General features: G+C 42.7%; 2 protein-coding genes across 6 annotated transcripts in view; both read left to right on the forward strand.

The window, feature by feature from the left end:
• GOLGA7 (golgin A7) overlaps positions 1 to 7491 on the forward strand; it is a 247723-nt gene extending 240232 nt beyond the window's left edge. For all 5 annotated transcript variants that reach the window (XM_087938851.1, XM_087938848.1, XM_087938849.1 and 2 more), the window contains exons 4-6: positions 593 to 694; positions 2030 to 2093; positions 6247 to 7491. In XM_087938851.1, coding sequence (XP_087794977.1) covers positions 593 to 694; positions 2030 to 2077 — 150 coding nt within the window. In that variant the 3' untranslated portion in view covers positions 2078 to 2093; positions 6247 to 7491. The remainder of the gene's footprint in view (positions 1 to 592; positions 695 to 2029; positions 2094 to 6246) is intronic.
• A 4318-nt stretch (positions 7492 to 11809) lies between these two features.
• GINS4 (GINS complex subunit 4) lies at positions 11810 to 21863 on the forward strand. Its single transcript, XM_026715200.2, has 7 exons — positions 11810 to 11957; positions 13846 to 13932; positions 17156 to 17269; positions 18822 to 18919; positions 19855 to 19943; positions 20920 to 21007; positions 21426 to 21863. The coding sequence occupies exons 1-7, from the start codon at positions 11874 to 11876 to the stop codon at positions 21520 to 21522; spliced, it is 657 nt and encodes a 218-aa protein (XP_026570985.1). The 5' UTR covers positions 11810 to 11873; the 3' UTR covers positions 21523 to 21863.
• Positions 21864 to 22145: the final 282 nt, after the last annotated feature.

Here is a 22145-nt window from a genome sequence, read left to right on the forward strand (position 1 = left end):
TTTTTTCCCCTGGTGGCTGTAAACAGTTGTTAAGTGTATTGGCATTCTGGGCTACTTTATATTTGGGCATAATGTATATTGTACACAATATTTTGAGCTAAAATATGGTGTGCTCCAATTTGTGGCCCAGTGTAATGTGTGTACATTGAGTTTATGGTTCAGTCTTGTGGAAACCAAGATAATTGAGTCAGATCATTAAATCATGGGTGGATGAGTTGGCTGGGTTGTGTGGTTGTTTGGTTGGTTAAACACAGGAATGTCCTGTGATAAGAAAGCACTTTTTTAAAAAAATTCTATGAGAATGATGTTAAATTATGTAATGATTCCCTGCTACTATAGCAACTAATGATTTAACCTTTCCTCATGAACCTTGTGAGTTGAGTACCAGTATTTTTATTTGGAATGCGTTTTATTTAATCACAATATAGGGCTCCCATAACAACAATTAATTCTGTGAGGGTGATTGTAAGAGAGAATGATTTGCTTGAACATGTTCATGAATCTCCCTCTTGTCAGACCTTCGTCATTTAAAAGTATTACCAAGAGTTTATAACAACTGGAATTGAAACAAGCATCTGTCTTTTTATTCCAGGTTCTAAAGAAAATTGCCAAGTACATTCAGGAGCAAAACGAGAAGATCTACGCTCCACAAGGCCTCCTCTTGACTGACCCCATTGAGCGGGGACTAAGAGTTGTATCCTTTCCTGTGGGTTCCTGAACATTTGCTAGCTTGTGGATTGACTTTCTTTCTTCATCTCTTCATGCACTTGAAAAACCACACGGTGGCTTTTTAAAAATATATGACGGAGCCGAGTGAAACTGTTGATGATTTTGATGTTCCAGGATTCATGCTGTGAAGGTTACTTTTATTTATTTCAGTTCTGCTCCTTAATTCTATAGCAAACAGGCCTTTATGTCATAAGCCCCAAATAACAGGCCTGTCATTTAAGGTGCCATGATTAGATTCTGGTTAGCTGATGGACTTTTAGAAGAAACGCCCTTCCATATCTCTGAATATTCAAGATTGCTACCGAGGGAGTGTGTGTGTTTTTGCTTCTTGGGGCAATTCTGTCACCAGAAGGAGAATGAATGCATAGAATAGAGCTGGAAGGGACCTTGGAGGTCTTCTAGTCCAGCCCCCTTCTCAAGCAGGAGAATCCTATACCACTTCAGACAAGTGACTGTTCAGTCTCTTCTTAAAAACCTCCAGTGATGGAGCTCCCATGATTTCTGAAGGCCAGTTGTTCCCCACTGGTTCATTGTCCTCACTGTTTAGGAAGTTTCTCCTTAGTTCTAGGTTGCTTCTCTCCTTGATTAGTTTCCAACCATTGTTTCTTGTCCTGCCCTCTGGTGCTTTGTAGAATAATTTGACCCCCTCTTCTTTGTGGCAGCCCCTCAAATACTGGAATACTGCTATTTACACACGAACAAACCATTGCAAAGAGAAATGCAGCAATCCACTCTCTCTCTCTCCTGGTAGCATCCCTAGAGCTTGAACTTCAGCTTCCAAAATCCTTGGCCTCCAAGTCAAGATTAGAAGTCCAGCACTTCTGAAGGACGTCAAGTTATAAATCTAGATTAAACTCTATTGTCTCCCTCCGTTTCTTTAATCTCCCTGACTTGCTCTGTAGAATATTTTCTGTCAGCCTTGGAAGCCATATTTCACCTAGAAGCTTCGAGGCTGCCACATTTAGTGCCTGGGAATTCAGGAGGGGGGATTTCATAGAGAGCTGGGACAATTAGAAGTCAAGGACAGGTTGCACCTGGAGGGGAATGACTGAAGGGATGTCTCCAATTGGGATAATGTTTGATTGGACCATGGGATGGGCTGATGGGCGCAAGGGTTGGATCTTTGATTTCTCTTTTGGGAAGGGGAAAACCCGGAACTCTCAGATTTGGGTTTTCCCAGATGTGCCAATAGGACAGTTCTAATAAAATGGGATTTTGAGGAATGCCTGTCTCGGAGTTTATTGGTTGGAGTTGATTAGTTGGAACGCTGGCAATGCTCCTTAACAGATGGTCTCTACAGGTCGAAATTACCATTTATGAAGACAGAGGTGTGAGCAGTGGAAGATAAACCTTTGATGTCAAAGGTAATCTATTATGAATACGTAACTGTTGAGCTTTCTGAACCGTGCTTCACCAAAACCTCCCTATCCAAAATCCCAGTTATCTGACTATTCTACCAACACTCTAAGGAACAAGCGCCCCCTCACAGTGCCCTAAATACATTAGAATGTAACTCGTATGTCCCCAATAACTGATAAAATCTAGGCATTTCAAAACCTCCAAAATTCTGCTACAATAATGTACAACGATTCACCATTAAAATTAAAGAGCGGTGGTATAGCAGGTAACGGGCGTCTTTCTTTCAAACTACCCCAGTGAAAAAGAGTTTTTTAATTTGCTTCTAACCATAGACGTACATTTTTGTCTTGGTTTTTAATATACAGTTGCGTAAGGCTTGCCTCAATTGGCAACCCCATTATGGGAAAAACATCTGGTTTTGGGGCTTGGAAGAGCCATTAATTCTAATACGCTCAAGGAGCCACTTATCCTTAGTGGCCGCTGAATGAATTATTGCTGTTTTTTACTTGTTGCATGGGCCAGAATTCCTTTTCTCCCCTATTCTGGAAGATGTGGGCTGTAAATTAAATTAATACATTATATTATGTCTAAACCATTTACCTGCGTCTTCAGCTTGCCAACATGCAGAGCATAGAACCTGGCCCTGTCAGTCTTTCAAACGCAGACTGTCTGAGGAAGTGGAGATTATGGGGCTTGGACTGAAAACTTGCAAATTAAAATAACAGGAGTGCTCTCAGTAAATGGCAGGGGCGGTAGTACTTATCCCCATTTAAACTGTCTCGGGCACCGCAAGGATGCTCAGGTTTTGAAAATGCCGGATTCAAGCAAATTTTTGTTCTTTCCAAAGAAATCGCAAAGAAGTGCTGGAAAACTATATTACAGCCGGTAAGACGTTTCAAGATGTTCTGGCAAATGGCGTGCCAAAACTTGAAAAAGCAATCGGTTTCCAAGCCCACCTTTTTTTTTACTTTTAAATAATTAATTATGGCTGAATAGAACAGAACGTAGCCAGAAAGGAGGATTTTAGGTAGACAAGAATCCACCCCATTCTGGAATGAAGTGGCATAAAAGTCTCAGTAATTCATTAACAATTAATACTTTCCTTAACTTAGAAAGTCTTTTTTTAAGAGCCTAATTACACCCTTGCATGGAAGGTGATGTGGTTAAAAACCAAGATAAAGCACATTAGGGATGGTATATACGGATCTTATGTGATGATAAACTATCAGCGACTGGTGTTTTTAAGATCTTGACATCTACCGTATTTCCCCATGTATAAGCACCCCCTTTGTATAAGCCACCCCCCAATTTTTGGACTGTGAAGTTTTGAAAAAAATATTTTATTAGAGAAATAAGTTATGAAGAAAGAAAATTTACAAAGAAACAAAATTCGGCGTCTAGATCTACAACTTCGGTCATGACGCCGAAGCGGTGTGGGTGACGCTAGCAATCTCGCATCGGGCGAGAGTAGGAACGAAGCATTCAGGCTGATGCCTAGCGTATGCATTTCTGTCGCGTACTCTCACTGTGTCGTATCATCACGTACAATTTTTACAAAAAGTATAGCATACTGCTGGAAAACCAGTTTATTCCTACTTTATTATTTTATGCATTTTTCACGTATAAAAGTGTACCTGCTTTGTATATGCCACCCCCTACTTTTTGGGCTTGAAAATTTTGGAAAAAAGGGGTGGCTTATACATGGGGAAATACGGTATGTTATATTTTGTGTGTATGAATATTGGCACACTCCTGTGGGTTGAAGTTTAAAAATGTTGTCCTCCTGGCATGTTTTACAGCCCCAACTCTTGGTGACTGAAGTAGTGCAAGCCTCTGTCCCTCCCATTGGAAACCACCCTGTTTTCCATCTGCTGCGCTGGCTGAAGATTTGTCAGTGCGTTTTAGGCCACAAATACACCTGGAAATTCCAGAGAGATAATGGGCTATTGGTTTCGCTCCAGTAGTTGTCATCCCTAAAGTTTGCTAGGCTATAATTCTGTGAGCCACTGGCAAGTGTGGGGCAATAGAAGAGGAAAGAAAACAATGTTCTGATTTTTTCATTTTTCTGGTTGCTCTCTCTCCAAATGAGCACCGGGTAATAGGGGCTTCAAAAACGACTTTTGAATGTTTTATATTGCCTTTTAAATCGTGGGTTTCTTAACTGCAGGTAGTCTTCAATGTATGACCACAATTGAGCCCAAAATTTATGTCATTTGTTAAGTGAGCTTTGCTCCTTTTGATGACCTTTCTTGCCACAGTTGTTAAGTGAAGCACTGCGGTTGTTAAGTGGATCTGGCTTCCCCATTGTCTTTGCTGGTCAGAAAGTCACAAAAGGGGATCCCATCGTCCTGGGACTCTGCAACCGTCATAAATATGAACCAGTTGCCAAGCATCCAAATGTAAATCACGTGACCAGGGGGGATGCTGCAATGGTTGTAAGTGTGAAAAACGGTCCTAAGTCATTTTTTTCAGTGCCATTATAACTTTGAACGGTCACTAAACCAGTGGTTATAAGTCAAGAACTACCTATTTTGTTTTTTCATTTTCTCCCGGAAGAGACCGTTTGCCTGGGGCAATAAACATTGTTGGCATTACCTGCCATCCTTTTCTAGCTTTTCATGTCTAATTTTACACTGAACCCGTGTCTGCTGACTTTGACAGAAGTCGCTTTACCGCGCTCGTCTGGATTGGAATAGCCTAGGTTGACCTAGGTTTCCTCTGGGAGTTTGGATGCGATACGGCCATGCTGGAGGGTGATGGAAGAGCTTGAGCAGAGGGCATCTTGCACGACTTGCGCCCTCGTTGGAACTGAACTAAAAGGCGTTATCAGCCGAGTGACCTTGGGCCAGCCACTCCCCCTCAGAGCTAGGAAGGAGGCAATGGCAAGCCACTTCTAAAAAGAACAAAAAAACAAAAACCAGCGGAGAAAACTGCAGGGCAGTCTTGTCCAGGCAACCTCCAAGAACCAGAAATACATTTCAGTGGGAGGAAAGAAAACATACCTAACGGAGTTTTTGCCCCGAAGGCATAAAATCAGTCATTGGTTTATAATGATTCACGGTTTAGTATGATTTGTGAATCTAGATGTCAGCTTGTAAAGCCTTCCTGTGCCTGTTTTCAGGTTGCCATAAGCAGGGAGGGGGTGCAACCTGAAGGAGCAGTGTGGGAATTAAAACCAGGAAGTACATTCCATGCTTATCTTACAAAGATTGTAGCCTAGGCTACCAGACCTTATGCCGACAAAAGTCCTTCATTGGAGAATGTGATTGATGACAACCAGCCCATGGGAACCCTGACAGCAAGCCAATTCTGCCAGATGTAATTTGCGGTCACCTATGACCCTGTTTCCCCTCCTCCCCCCTGGGTGTGTCACTAGCTATGAATTGCCCAGCAAGCTGTATTTAAATTATAACTTCGTGTGAATCGGTTCTTTGTAGAAAAAAAGGATTCAGTCTCGTTCAAGGTAGCCTTTTTTTTTTAAGAGACAATTTATAATACTTCCAAATATTGAATATCTTGTGGGCCCTCGGCATCAGTAGCAGACATAATTAAAGATGTATTTAGGATACACAATAAAATATGCTAAAAGGCCTTAACAAAAGGAGGAACTGCTGGCAATGAAACGAATCTGTGAGAAAAAAAACAGGCTGGAATCAAGCTCTTTCTTCCGTTTGCTGTCTTTGTCAAATTGCTACCGAAAGAAGCAAATTGGAAAGAAGGACAATTACAACTGTGTGTGCTCAAGAGCCAGGCTATTGATTCCCTAAATCAGGGGTGTCCAACCTTGGCTACTTTAAGATGTGGACTTTAACCCATGCTGGTTGGGGAATTCTGGTAGTTGAAGTCTGCAGGTCTTAACCAAGGTTGGACTACCCTGCCTTTAAACGATCCACTTGTTCCCAATAAGATAAGCAGGAGATAATATTAATAGCCACGTGATAAAATGGTTACTCCCTCTTTTCTAATGTGATGAGGTTCAAAACTTCAAATGGCTCTTCAGCTACTGTGCTTTTTTTTCCCATTTAACAAGGGGCCAAGCCAGGCCACAGCCTTGTATTGCTAATACCTTCCAACGGTCCCAAGAGGATGACGTAAGGTCCTGAAAGCGGCCGTGCTGTGCTTTCAAATGTTGTTAATGAAGCCTTGTTTTCTCTCCAGGGACCAGCGAACCGGTTTCTGCTCCTTTCCTTCCTTCTGTCCCTAGCACCCTTTCCTCTGCTTTCCTGAACTCCACGGTGCCATTTACACAAGGACTGACTTTCCAGACTCCTGTTCTTTCGTGGGACAGCCCAGCGCAGGTGGGCAGCATCCGTCTTGCTTTGTTCTACCTGAAGCTCCAGCATCTCTCAGGTGGCCAATTCCTTTGGCCCAGAAGACCAACTGGGAATGACCTCAAGGCAGTGGGAAAACACTCGGGTCGACTCTGGGCTTCTATCCGCTTCTGGAGAAGAAAGCAACCGTGTGTTGCGTTTCGGAAAATGAGGCCTATCCTTATGAAGTACAACCTGCGGATTTGTCAAGAGGGACCCAAGCTTTGCCGACTAACTCCGCTAAGAAATCGCAGAGGGGTTTTCATTTTTACTGCTGGCGTATTTGGGGATATGGAGCTTCCTGCTCTCAGTGCTCATTTGATGAGAAGAAGCCGTCAGCCGTGCGTTAAAACATGAGGAAAAGGTGGCAGCCCCAAAATACGTCGTGTTAGCAAAAGTGTCACTTCTCGGCCCCCCTCCGCCTTTCAATGTTGAATATGTAAATGTAGGTAATGAATATGCTTTTGGGGTTTTATAGATGTTTTAGTTTAGGGCAGACAGGTTTAGAACAACCTAGAAACGGTGTTCAGTGCGTCAGCTATTTCTCCTTTCCCAGATGTCGTCTCTGCAGTACTTCTACTTGTGCTCGACATTCCAGCGTGATGCTTACAAAAATACCTGGAACATTTTACCCCTGTATCAAAAATAATAATAATCAAAGATTCTTTGTTCCGTTCCCTCTTCTCTGTCAAATGTGGGTTACTCTCTGTATCTCTTTGACTCTAAAACGGCAAAGTAATTCTGCTGCGTGGAAGATTGCTCTTCTCTCATGACCAGGTATTCAGGAGTTTGCCAAACAAGACCAGTTTTGAAACTGGTGGCATAGTTTGTTCGTTCGTTCGTTTTTTTTCTGTGAGCAATAGAAGAGACACCAATAGTGGATCAAGGTTTTCAGGTGTATAATTCTCCAGTCCCCTTTCTTCATTGTTTTCTTTATCCTGTTTAAAAGTTTAATATTTGAAATATATATATAGAAACTCGTGAGCTGTTTTTCTAATCTGTAACAGTATTTTGCCTTTTGCACCCGTTACACTTGACTTTGGGAAGTAATGGCTTAGTAACCTTTTTTTCTTAAATAAATGGTCATTTGCTAGCACTGGTGTAACATACAGGCTGTTTTTTTGTTTCATAACAGTGAAATGAGTGGTAAGAATAAAAGTCCTTTATTCTGACAGTAAAGCGAAGCAGGGTTTACACTACTACAGTCTGAAGAGGTCAGTGAATATATTGTCATTGTGTAACACTTAAATTACACCTTGAAGTCGTATGAAGGAGTTGAGCGTTAGTATTTTAACAAGCAGGATAGCAGAATTCATGCCAAATTAACTTCTACAAATAATCCCACCCACCCCACCGCATGGAAAGTTGTTCCATGTGAGCAGGAGGAAGAAGAGAAAATGTGGCTTTTTTTTGGATCCACTCACATTTGCCTAAGAAGTGACAGAATTGCACAATCAGCTGTACGGTATCCCTAAATGCCACGTGATCCTCATGGAATTCGTGCATCAGAATTTTGGCTGGGACGTGTGTTTATCATCCGTTGCTTCCTGTCACCTGGCCTTCTCAGCCAAGGTTGGTGGCCAATTTCTCGTGGGCAGTTCCTAACTCAATCTGAAGCGCCCCAAGTGTTGCAATGTGCAACAATAAGCCATGTGATTTGTTTGGGGCACATATTTGTTTGAAGCCAACCACCAGGACTTATAATCTACGGCTAATGGTATTCAATGGGCAAGAATAGCATGGCTTTACAATGAGGGTACAGTACTTCTTGGCTTTCACTTCCTGGTCCCATTCAAGAAATAAAACCTACGGCCTGATAAACCATAGGTCTGGCAGGGGTCTCCAACCTTGGCAACTTTAAGACTTGTGGACTTCAACTCCCAGAGTTCCTCAGCCAGCTTTGCTGGCTGAGGAACTCTGGGATTGAAGTCCACAAGTCTTAAAGTTGCCAAGGTTGGAGACCCCTGCCATAGGGCATAGGACCTAAGATTTAACTTCCCCCATCCCCCTTGCCCGTTATTTTTTTCATTTCCTCCTGGCCAGTGCAGTCGGGGAAGTTCTTAGAAAGAAAACAATGTACTTTTTGGGGTTCCATCTCTCTCTGCCATCTCTGCCTGAAAAACCAAGAGAAAAGGTAATTTGCCAGCCAGACGGTTTACACTCATGACGAAAACCTTGGATTTCATTATTTCAATGCAGAAAAACGTATTTACAAGCCCAGTCTGGAAGATCCATATTCAGGAGATCTAAAACGGGTATCTTTGCATGTTGATACAAGTACTGCAACACATTCTTTTCAGCAATACATCACTGAGGACTAGGTTTGTGAAAACTGGTCTTACTGTTGTATTTACAGCACAACAAAGCCACCTAACTTACTGCCAGAGTAATGTGATAACTTCTCAGGGTCAAAACCACACAGTATTTTTTTTTTTTGGTTGCAAATACATCCAACGATTTATAGGTTTATAATTTCTTGTTTTTTGCCATCCTGGGAGCCTTTCTGCTGAAAGTAGTACGGTTTCCTGCTATATGAGAGGGTGAGTAGGAACACCCTTGTAATACAATGCAAAGCAATTACCAAAACCAAAGCAGAATCCAGAGGACATTTGTGTTAGCCACAACTAATCCTAGAATAATTCTATTCTGGTCAGTTTCACTTAAGTCAGTTCAGAATGGACAAATTGGAAGCAAATACTATGAACAAAAAAAACGAAGAACTAAAGAGAAGGGGGAAAAAATCATGGCCATGGATATATAGTCCCCTTGGGCTAATGCAGAAGGCATCCTATGCAATTGGTTGTGAGCTCATGGAGAGTCCAGTCAGCCCCAAGCACAAAATGAAAAGAATTACAGATGCCTTCACTTCAGTGTTTTCTCTTTAACGTGCCATTCCAAATCCGCAATTCGGATTCCTGGTGGTCTCCCATCCAACCCGCTCACCAGATCCTGGTCGAATTGACTTTCCTGCAGCCCGGATTGTCACCTGATGAAGACTTGCAGTAGCCCTACAGATTCGTTGTCCTGTTTCCAAACCCCTCTACTTAATGTGTACTATATTGTGAATTTCTGGATGCTTCGATTAATTATGATTTAAGAATACGATAAATGATTTCCGTGATCTGAGCTAGGAAGCTTCTTGGCCGTCCTGATGTGCCTGGGTGCAGGCCTCATTTTCCCCCACAGGGTATGAGGAGTTACAAGACGACTCCGAATCAGGGTTGGGATTGGCTCCTTCTTGACTAGGGGGTTGGATTAGACGACCTCTGTGGGACCCCACTCCTAGAGAATGAAATATTTGGGGGAATATTAAAAGAAGCAAAATATATTTTCCCCAAAAGGAGAAATGGAGAAAAATCTTAACAAAAGCAGGAAGCAACCCCCAACAGCCTCCTGCAGATCCCTGAAGTCTTTATATGGGGGCATTTTATTGAGTTATAACTAAAAAAGTAAGATGCAAAATACAAAAGTAACCAAGAAAACATGAGGGGAAAAGGGAGGAAGAGAAGTGAGGAAGAGTTGGGAAAAAAGGTTGGCTTCTGACTCCTGTTGCAGTAAAAGCATCAATCTCAAACCACGACGGTTTGGGTTTGTTTTTTTTTTTCATAATAATATAAACTAGCCATTTGTATAAGCTATCAAATCAGTCTAACTCAGGGGTCTCCAAACTTGGCAACTCTTAAGACTTGTGGACTTCAACTCCCAGAAAGAATTCTGGCTAGGAGTTGAAGTCCACAAGTCTTAAAAGTTGCCAAGTTTGGGGATCCCTAATCTAAACTGGTAAAACCCAAAATCAGAGTTTCATTCTTTTCCACTTCGAGCGCAAAATTGCTGAAGTGTTCAGAGCTGGGTATTTTGTGCCCATTAAGAAATCCGGGCGAATCTATTCACAAGCAAAACACCTTCGGCTCCAACCGATGGGATTCAGAAAGACAGAACGTGATCTTTAGGATATAATAGGATCAAATAATAAAAAGCACATACTGTAAACTCTATTTTTTTTAAAAAAAAAAAAACACCCTTGCACTCATCAAAGCTTAATTTGTCAGCTGCAAGCAGTGGTTGGTTCTGCTCATCAACACACCACCTTCTTAAAGCAACCTCCATTTTATTCCCAGCTTGGAATCAGAATCAGAATACAGCTGAAGGGGATCTTAGAGATCTTTCAGTCCAGCCCCTGGTCAAGTAGGAGAACCTAAACCATTTCAGACAAGTGGCTGTTCAATTTCTTCTTAAAAACCTCCAGTGAGGGAGCGCCCAATATTTCTGGTGGCAAGCTGTTCCACTGATTAATTGTTCTAACTGTTAGGAAATTCCTCCTTAGTTCTAGGTTGCTTCTGTCCTCCTGGATTAGTTTCCATCCGTTGCTTCTTGTCCTGCCCTTAGGGGCTTTGGAAAATAAATTGACCCCCTCTTCTTTGTGACAGCTCTTCAAATATTGGCATGCTGCTATCACATCCTCCCCAGTCCTTATTTTCTCTAACTAGCCAAACCCAAATCCTCCAACCCTTCTTCATAATATGTTTTAGCCTCCAGGCCTTTAATCATCTTAGTTGTTCTACTTTGCACTTTTATTTTCTTTTAAACTGGACTTGGATTTTCCTTCCAACACCTCCAAAGTTCCTTCCAACTCTTCTGTAATTCATAGATCAGAGCTCTGAACCACGTCTTGGGGTGTGTGAAAGCTGGATTCTATTCTATTCTATTCTATTCTATTCTATTCTATTCTATTCCATTCTATTCTATTCAATTCCATTCCATTCCATTCCATTCTATTCTTATTGTACTCTATGACCATTATTAAGTGTTGTACCTGATGATTCTTGACTCTTAATGAATGTATCTTTCCTTTTATGTACACTGAGAGCATTTACACCAAGACAAATTCCTTGTGTGTCCAATCACACTTGACCAACAAAGAATTCTGTTCTGTTCTGTTCTGTTCTATTCTATTCTATTCTATTCTATTCTATTCTATTCTATTCTATTCTATTCTATTCTTATTGTACCCTATGACTATTATTAAGTGCTGTACCTTATGATTCTTGACGAATGTAATTTTTCTTTTATGTACACTGAGAGCATTTACACCAAGACAAATTCCTTGTGTGTCCAATCACACTTGACCAACAAAGAATTCTATTCTATTCTGTTCTGTTCTATTCTATCCTTATTGTACCCTATGACTATTATTAAGTGCTGTACCTTATGATTCTTGACGAATGTAATTTTTCTTTTATGTGCACAGAGAGCATTTGCACCAAAGACAAATTCCTTGTGTGTCCATCCACATTTGGCCAATAAAGAATTCTATTTCATTCCAATATATTTCTGGGGTTTTTTTTCGGCCGACGGTTCCTTTAAGAAAAGGGGCGGGGCCAAGAGGACTTCCCCCGCCTGGCGGGGCGGGGAATCCCTCCTCTTTCCGCGCGCTGGACGACCTGACGTCACCCAGCGGTGGCGGGAAACGTGGGAATGGCAGAGCTGCTGGACTCGGATGCGGGCAGCGATGTGGAGGTGGTGCTCACGCCGGCTCAGCTCATCTGCAGTTTGGAGGAGGTGAGGCCGGGAGGGTCTTGGGGAGCCCCCCCTCCCCTCCTTCATTGGAAACCTTTTTTAAAAAAACCGTCGGAATGGGCTCCGTTTCATTTGAACCCGACCCGCGAATGCTGCCGGCTTGGTTTTGCAGCGCACCCGGGCTTCAGAGTCGGGGAGGGGAAGCGGGAAGAAGGGAAACATTGCAAGATGCGTGGAACTCGGGAAAATTGCATTCGATCCGAAAAGCCGTGTGAATGCAGCTGACACGTAAGTAACCGGCCAGGGCTGAGCTTGCCGTGGGCAGCCCCAGCTGTTAGGTGTCCGTTTATAAGCTGTGTGGGGTTCAAGAAGCCACGTTTTGATGGCTTATGCATATTAGATTATATCAGTTTGATTAATGTGATAGAGATGAATGATAATGTTAGCGTGAATTGGATGAATATGAATGTTACTAAGTTAAATTTCTTCATGCGGTTATTGTGAATTAATATGAAAAATGGATAAAAATTGAAATACAAAAAAGGGCGATATATATGCCTAAAATAATATGAGGATTACATAAGTTTGATAAACCTGTATTAATAATGTCAGCATGAATTGGATCAATATGGAATGAAACGTAGTTAAACTTGTTTATAGACAATAGAGAAATGTTTAGATTGAATAAGAAAGATATAAATGAAAGATAAAGAGGAGGAGTTAGGCATTTTTTTTGGCTTCTATGTAACTTGAAAAACTTAATGATTTAAATTGGATAAATGTGATAGAGATTACTAATACTGTTCATGTGATTTTGATTCATATGAATGATACCCAGAAAATAATATATCTATATAACTAATCTCTATCTTATCTACCTATATATCTATCTAATCTCTCTCTCTCTCTCTCTCTCTGTGTGTGTGTGTATGTATATACATACATACATACATACATACATACATACATACATACACACACACACACACATACATATACATATATATGTATGGTATTCAGCTTTGTTCGGGTATTTTCCCATGTCATTATAGCTGTGCTTTTAAAGTTGTAGCTACAACTTTAAAAGCACAACTACAATGACGTGGGAAAATACCCGAATAAAGCTGAATACCATACATGTAAGTACCCGCGAAAACTTAAGAAAACATATATATATATATATAATATAAATATATATACATATATATGAAGAAACAGACATCCTGCAATCTCTGGAACTTAAAAAGTACATTTAATGTACTCACTGAGCTTTTGTCAGCCTCTGCTGACGTCCTCAGAGTTTTAAGCTACCGTTACAGAGATGTTTGCCTTTATATAACATTAACCAATTTATCCCTCTGGCTCCAAAAGAGTAACTTGTGGGTGGGACGTTATGGGTTCTCCATCTCTGGAGGTTTTTAAGAAGAGACTGGACAGTCACTTGTCTGAAATGGTATAGGTTCTCCTGCTTGAGCAGGGGGCTGGACTAGAAGACCTCCAAGGTCCCTTTCAGCTCTATTTTATTCTGGTGCAGTTAGCAATCAGCAGTCCCCCCCCAGCAGCAGCCAATTGCCAGTCCGGGGCTCTCTAGCTGTAGCTGTTCCTTCATTTATTGCAGGAATAACTCGTCTCTGTGTCCATCCTCGCTCCCGTCCAAGCATCCTTGGGCCTGAACAAAACAACTTCATGCAATTCCCAAAGGTGCTTTTTTCTCTCTCTTTTTTTCCAAGAGGCCACTGGACTTTCTGGTTATATAGATTTGAAAGGATGGGAGCTATTGATCAGCCTTGATTTGGAAGAAGGGGACCATAACCTGGGACCATAAGAAAAGCATTGCAGAGCTGGGAGCATGAAGTTCCGAGGACTGCGAGTATCGGGAAAAGGTTCAGGGGGTAACCACGATGCCCATTTTCTGCTATTTGTTCTCCAGGCTTGGATGAATGAGAAATTTGCCCCGGAGCTTCTAGAAAGCAAAACGGAAATTGTTGAATGCGTCATGGAGCAGCTGGAACACATGGTAAGGCATCCAAAGAGGTAAACGGAAGGAGACTGGGTTTAAGTTCAGAAAGTCAATCAGGCCTCACTCTTGTTCCAGCCTAGTCACCCTCTTTTAGTTTAGTTTAATTCAGTTTATTTTATTGTCATTGCATCCCATACAATGAAATTAGATAAGAATTTATTTGTCATTACACTCGCAAGCGGGTGCAACGAAATGAGGTGCTCTTCCACAAGTAAAACTGGACAACACCATTGAAAGAAAAATAAAACTAAACACAACAGACCATACAATAATCTCTATACAGTTTAAAAATGTAAATACCCCATTACTCTCAGCCATTAAATTCCACAAAAATCTTATGACCCTGCATTCAAACTCAAAACTGCACTTGGATAAAAACTGTTCTTAAATCTAGATGCCATCCTCGGTGTACATTATAACTATAAAAATAAAACGCAAGCACACATCCTTCGCCTTCTGTACAACTGAATTAAAAACCCCTGGTATTGCTTTAATATTGCACTATGCAGTAGAAATAGGGGACGCGGTGGCTCAATGGCTAAGACGCTGGGCTTGTCGATCAGAAAGGTCGGCGGTTCGAATCCCTAGCGCCGCGTCATGGAGTGAGCTCCCGTTCCTTGTCTCAGCTTCTGCCAACCTAGCAGTTCTAAAGCATGTAAAAAATGCAAGTAGGAAAATAGGGACCCCTTCGGTGGGAAGCGTTCCGTGCGCCTTTGGTGTTTAGTCCCGCCGGCCACATGACCACGGAGACGTCTTCGAACAGTGCTGGCTCTTTGGCTTTGTAACGATTAGCATGTATGTGCAAAGGGAATCTTTACCTTTACCTTATGCAGTAGAATTCAATAGAGTTACTGCCCTGGGACAGAAGCTATTTTTCAGCCTATTTGTCCTTTGTTTTTATTGTCTTGTACCATCTGCCAGATGGTAATAGTTCAAAAAAAAAGGGTTCCTGGGTTGAGATGGATCTTTGAGGATGTTTTGAACTTTCTTAAGGCAGCGGGAGCTATAAGGCTGTTCCAAAGAGCGGAGAGGGTAACCAATTTTTGGGAAAGTGATAAGGTAACGCCACACCACTGCAATGCAAAACATTGCTCCTTTTAGATAGAATAGAATTCTTTTATTGGCCAAGTGTGATTGGACACACAAGGAATTCGTCTTTGCACATAAAAAGAAAAGATACATTCGTCAAGAATCATAAGGTACAACACTTAATCATAGGGTATCAAACATATACAATGGAGGTGGGCCTTGAAACACATCAGGGTGGGATGCTGCTTTTGGCATTCACTTCTGTAGCAGAGGCCTCTGCTGGCACCCATTAACAGACCGTGTTGCCTCACAGCCCTGAAAATCAGGAGGTTCAAAGATCTCCTTTTTTTTCCCCAGTAGGATCTGAACTCTTGGCTTTGCTATTCTTGTGACTTTGCTACTCCTGTTTGCTGACTTACTGTAGGGCAGAGGTCTCCAAACTTGGCAGCTTTAAGACCTGTGGACTTTTAACTCCCAGAATTCTCCAGCCAGCATAGCTTACTCTCTTGTAATCCCTTCCTCTGCAATCTCTCTCCACTTTAGGAGAGGGGGTGGGGGAGAAAGCAGGCATGGCTGGCTGGAGGATTCTGGGAACGGAGATCCCTGCTGTAGGGTGAAAGAGATGCAAGCAGTCAGGGGGTGGGATGGGTTAAGAGTAGGATGAAAGTTGCATATCTTTTAGTGAGTAAAGGTAGTCCTTGACTGGTGGCTTTTCAAAGTTACGATGGTGCTGAAAATAAGTGGCTTACAATGACCGCTTTTCACACTACTTGTTATGTCTCACCTGTACAAACGAGGTGAGAAGTCCAAGTTTCCAACTGAATACAAACAGGCAAGCAAATCCAGCAATTATGGAGTTAACTCCTTTGAGCCGATAAAGTTCTTGGCAGTCTCTCACACGCTGTCTGCCAAGTCCAACCAGATAAGAGGAATATAAATCACACAAGCTGCCACAACACAGATTACACATCGAAGCTTCTCTCACTAAGTAACACGTCCCGAACAAGTTCCCAGAGCGAACACACCCACTTTTATTCCCTGTGGGGCGTGTCAGTCCCTCATCTCAATCTCTGATTCGTCCTTTCTGTGTTGCAGCTCGCGCTTTTGCCTACGCCGCTGCCTCGCATCAAGCCAGCATTCCTCTGCTGGATTCTCTGACACGCCCTCCTCCTTTTCCTGATTAGCCTCAGGTCTTCCCTCCCGGTTATCTGCCGACACCTGAGGCACAATCAGGGAGGAAGGCATTTCCAAAACCTCCTCTTCCCCACTGTCCGAGTCTTCGTCCTCTAATAAAGCAGGCTCAAACCTCAGAGCCACAACACAACTGCTGCAGTATCCACTTGTATGATCTGAACCCGGATGCTTGGCCACAACCGCTTCCTGTTTATGACAAATTGCAGTCCTGGGATCACCCCTTGCAACCTTCTGACAGACAAAATCCGTTGGGGGGGACGGGACAGATTCATTCAACAGCCAGGTTAACTAACTTAACAACTGCAGTAATTCACTGCAGAGAAAGTTTATACAACAGGGAGGGGAAACTCACTCAACAACGGTCTTGTTTAACAATGGAAATTTTGGGCTCAATTCAGAGGTGGTATTCAGCTGGCTCGGACCGATTCTTCACCAAGACAAATTCCTTGTGTGTCAAATCACATGGGTCATGGAGAAAGTCTGTCTATGCGGCTGCTGCATCCTCGTCTTCATTTAACAATCCCATAATCAGAGGTGGTATTCAGCAGATATTCTGACCAGTTCCAGAGAACCCGTAGCGGAAATGTTGAGTAGTTTGAAGCATCGGCAAATACCGCCTCTGACTGGCCCTGCCCCATCTATTCCCCGCCTCCTGAATCCCAGATGATTGGCTGGGTCTTCTTTGGTTGCCCTGCATAGGAGAATGGAGCTGGAAAGCAGGTTAGTGGGGTGGGGAGGAAATGGGGATTTTACAGTAACCTTTGCCTGCCACGCCCACCTAGCCACGCCCACAGAACTGGTAGTAAAAAAAATTGAATCCCACCACCAGCTAAATTGTAAGTCAAAGATTGCCTGTAGCACATTTGTTTCAAATGGAGCAAATTGGACAAATCCAATCATTTTCGAGGGTTGTGGTAATAAAATTTGACCCTAATCCTAAACCTGGCCTATTGAAACATTACAGTGATTTTTTTTTTAATCATTATTTGTCCCGTAGGAAGACAATTTGAAACGAGCCAAACAAGGGGACCTAAAAATTAGTATTCACCGCATGGAAGTAGAAAGGATCCGTTATGTTCTCAGCAGTTACTTGCGTTGCCGACTCCAGAAGGTAAATGACTTAATTGAAAACCCAAGGGAGTTTGTGAATAGCAGAAGCATTTAGAAGTGCTCTTGTGGCCTGTTTTTAAGGCAGAAGCCAAATATTCATTGTCTCTTTCCTGGCGTTTCAGTTGTTATTAAAAAAATCTCAGGATAGTGGCATCAATGCAACTGGCGGGTTTCATTTTGCAGGTGGTTAAATTCTCTAGTTAGAGTGGAGTGGAAAAGGAATAGGAATAGCGCTAGAAGGGACCTTGGAGGTCTTCTAGTTCATCCCCTGCAACCGAAAGGCAATGCGCATCCCCCCCGCTCTCTACGCATGCGTGCGTAATCACACACCCGCCCCTTATCTGCACTCGCCTCACAGCTGATTTTCAGCCGGTTTGAGGCCTTTTTGGCTTCCCAAAGGTTTGAGGAAGGCTTCTGCAGGCTTTGTAGGCTGAAAACTAGGCCCGTTTCATCACTTCCTGTTTTTCCGAAAATACCGGAAGTGACAAAATGGGGCTAGTTTTCGGTCTACAAAGCTTGCAGAAGCCTGCAGAAGCCTTCCTCAAGCCTCTGGGAGGCCAAAAAAGGCCTCAAACTGGCCAAAAATCAGCTGTGAGGCGCGCACATGCGCAGTGAGGTAAGTTTGCCTGCAGCTCTCTTCTTCAACACCTCCAGTGATGGAGCACCCATGATTTCTGAATGTAAGGTTAATCTGGACTCGATTCACACAACAAACTGAGTTGAAGTAATCAGAGGCCTAGCATCTGTTGTGCCATTATACAAACCCAGGATACGGTTAAATTGGTCATAGTAAACTAGTTGAACATGGCTATTGTATTGCCTAAACCAGTTGGGTTTAGGCAATTGAACTCAACTCTAGTCTGGGAGGCTAGAAGAGGTAGATCAATGTAGGAAGTCCAAAGTCCTCCAGATGGAGCTGTCCAATCTTGGCAACTTTAAGACTTAGGAACTTCAACTCCCAGAATTCCCAGGCAGCATAAGACCAACCCCTTAAACTACTATGCCAAATTAACTCTCAATAATTCAATTCTTGCTTGGGGCTCTTTTCCATGACTCTTGTACTAGCTTACCAAGGCAAGGATAGCTTTGCAAGCAATTATTTTTCCTGTTGAAACTATCAGGAGCTGTTGCTATGTTTTTACGTTTCTTTCCTCAAGGTTGCAATAATTCAATAATCTTCAAATATTCTTCAAAGCCGAGAATGAAATCAATATTCTTTGGTGGCGTATCATGTTTATGAAAACAGTCTTCTTCTCTCCTTTCTCTACATATTTCTTGTTCGCATGTTTTCTTGATGCTTCTGTCTGTGTCTGTGCAATCTAGATTAAACTAACCCCATCCAGCATGGTTACTATTGTAGTAGATGTTGTTATCAACGGACTTTGAAGAATGGGGAGCATCGTTAGTAACAAGTGGTAGATTCCTTGAGCCCAGAGTCTTAGAACGAAGGGACATTAGCCAAGGAAATAAGAGATTTTTCGTTCCATCGCTGGCTTTCAGCAATGCTGAAGTGCCCGTCTATTCTTACCTTTGTTGTTTATTTCCTCTGAAAGATTGAGAAATATTTCCCTCATGTCCTGGAGAAAGAAAAGACTCGGTCAGAAGGAGAACCTTCCATCTTGTCCCCAGAAGAGTTTGCCTTTGCCAAAGAGTGAGTAAAGATTTGGGAGGAGGAGAGGGTTGAAGGCCAATTACGGGTTCTAGGTTCATGCCTCAATATGCTGGACCCCAATGAGGCAACCAAGAGAAGAAACATGATTTAATTTACCATTTATTTGAAACTACCTGGATACCCATGTTTCACTACGAAACGATGTGGTCGGGCTTAGTTTTTGGGGAGGAAAATAAGGGGGTGGGGGAAATTCTGCCTCTGCCTACCAGCATCCATCGGTATTCATCTGGCTAGCATCCTGTCAGCGTGGGAGAGAGTTGAGGGCTGTTTGGAAACTGAAAGAGTATTTGCTGTGTGAGCAAGAAGGAAACAGCAAGGAGCCTGGGTGTGGCTTAGCTTAACTGTTCTGTACTAAAGCTGCTTGGCCCTGTGAAACTGAAACTCCTCTCCTCTGCTTGTGTTTTGCATTTGGAACAGATTTCTTTTCAGGTGGGGAGGGGGAGTAGAACTCTTAGCATCAGAGCGTGTTAATAATAATAATATACGAAATACAAATGCTCTGATGGTCATTTTGAAAAATCCTTTCTTAGCCCCTAGAAGCCAAGAGGAACATATGTGCCAAATTTCAAGTTTGTAGGCTTTATAGTTCTGGAGATTTTGTGATGATGCATGAGTGGTATTTATATATATATATATAATTTCAATTAAAAGAGCCATGGTGGCACAGTGGTTAGACTGCTGTACTGCAGGCTAACTCACTGCTCACTCCAGGAATTTGATCCTCACCGGCTCAAGGTTGACTCAGCCTTCCTTCCTTCCTTCCTTCCTTCCCTCCCCTCCCTCCCTCCCTCCCTCCCTCCCTCCCTTCCTTCCTTCCTCCCTTCCTTCCTTCCTTCCTTCCTTCCTTCCTTCCTTCCTTCCTTCCTTCCTTCCTTCCTTCCTTCCTTTACAATGAAACGATCTCTTCTTTTCAGGTACATGGCAAACACAGAGAACCATCTCAAAAACGTTGCACTGAGACATATGCCTCCAAACCTTCAGAAAGTGGAATTCCTCAAGGCTGGTAAGGAAGGAGGGCAGGAAGGGCCCAGCCCTTAGCCCCATAAGCATCTGGACAGCTGCAGATGACATCTGTGAAAGGGGTGGGGGAGGGGAGGACCTTCGGGCCAAACAAGGATATATTTATAGATTAACAGAGCTGGAAGGGACCTTGTAGGTCATCTAGTCCAAACCCCGCCCAAGCAGGAGACCCTACACCATTTCTGACAAATGGCAGTCCAAGTCTCTTCTTGAAAGCCTCCAGGGATGAAGCTCCAACAACTTCTGAAGTTCTGTTCCCATCCGTTGATTGTTCTCCCTGTCAGAAAATTCCTCCTTATTTCCAGGTTGAATCTCTCCTTGTTCAGTTTCCATCCATTATTCCTTGTCTGGCCTTTGGGTGCTTTGGGAAATAGCTTGACCCCCTTCCTCCTCTCTGGGGCAGCCCCTCAAATATTGGAAGACCGCTATCATGTCTCCCCTGGTCCTTCTCTTTACTAGACAAGCCAAGCCCAGTTCCTGCAACCGTTCATTGTATGGTTTAGTCTCCAGTCCCCTCATCATCCTAGTTGCTCTTCTCTGCACTTTTTCTAGAGTCTCAACACCTTTTTTATAATGTGGTGAACAAAACTGGATTCAGTACTCTTAGGTGTGGCCTTACTAAGGCTTTATAGAGTGGTATTAGTACCTCCCTTGATCTCGATTGTATCCCTCTGTTAATGCAATTTAGGATTGCGTTGGCTTTTGGGGCTGCTGCTGGCTCCTATTTAGCTGGTTGTCCACTAAGAGTCCAAGATCCCTTTCACAGTTACTGATATTGAGCCTGGCCTTTGGAAAACCACCTTCCCCTACTGCTGATAACAAAAATACGCGTGCAGAGACACAGTGGCAGTAGAAGCTTAGCAGGCCTTCGTGTTGTCATATATTATGGCCGGAGATCTTTATAAGTGCTGCTGAAGAAAACATTTTCTTTTTTTCTCCTCTCTGATCTTTCTCGACAGTTCCCAAGCCCAACCTGGATGCCTTCGTCTTCTTGAGAGTAAAGGAGAGACAAGAAAATATCATGGTGGAACCAGAATACGAAGACAGGTGTCAACACATAAAATATTTCTATGGGTTTTTTAGAGTTGCCAAGAGAAAGGGTTTTTCTGGCAGATCGATAGAGTTGAAGCCAACCTTACTTGGGGTAGGGAGATTACCTGCCAAAGGGCAGGTACTATGGCAGAGAAGGCTCACCTCCTGTTACAATAGTATTGGATTTAATTTCACCCGAAACCCATTCAAGCTAAATTTATAACCCCAAACTTTTCTTCCAGCTCTGACCTTAAAAAGACAGCCCTGCTATAGGGCTATTGCAGCAAGAATGGAAAGAAAGAATGCTCTGTATTTATAGATAGAAACTTGGACTCCTTCAAAAAGAAAAAGCTGAGAATTAAGTCTTTAACGAATAAGTATGTATAAGAATTACAAGAATGGTCTATTTTTATTGTCCTTCTATTTCTTTCAGAGACTATGTGATTGACTTGGATGAAAACTCCCAACATTTAATCCGCTACAAGACAATTGCTCCCTTGGTGGCCTCTGGGGCAGTTCAGCTCATTTAGACCGGATGGATTTCTTTGCCGAGATGATAATCCTAAGACTGAGCTGCGTGCCGTGGGGAACCAATGTGTGATAATTAACCTTGGGAATTTAATTCAACGGGTTTGATTCCAGCATCGGATGCCCGAACTGGCTGTTGAAGCAAGGGTGTGCAATTCCATCCCTGAGAAACAGGGTCCTATACACATCAAAGAAGAGGAAGGTGTTGGCATTGGAGAAAAGATTTGGAAAGTGGAACGGTCCAGCTCAGCAACTTAAGGACATATCATTCATTACCTGTCCAGCAGGTGGCAGTAGGGCCAGGTTCAAGCAATGGAATTAAAATATGAATTTGTATAGCAAAGTGTGGGTAACTTTTTTTTAATCTAAGACAGAGGTCTCCTAACTTGGCAACTTTAAGACTTGTGGACTTCAACTCCCAGAATCCCTCTGGCTGAGGAATTCTGGGAGTTGGAGTCCACAAGTCTTAAAGTTGCCAAGTTTGGGGACCCCTGATCTAGGAGAATTTTTTTTTTCCCCAATCACCCAGAGCTTCAGGGCAGGGCAGGAAGGTGTTCTGACCCAAATCTTGTTCCAAGTAAACAAACACCAAAGAGAGATAAAAGCAAAACCTTTTAAGGCTTCT

The sequence above is a fragment of the Pseudonaja textilis genome, chromosome 9, assembly GCF_049901715.1.
Source record: "Pseudonaja textilis isolate UNSWEBS1 chromosome 9, rPseTex1.2, whole genome shotgun sequence".
Classification (NCBI taxonomy): Eukaryota; Metazoa; Chordata; class Lepidosauria; order Squamata; family Elapidae; genus Pseudonaja; species Pseudonaja textilis.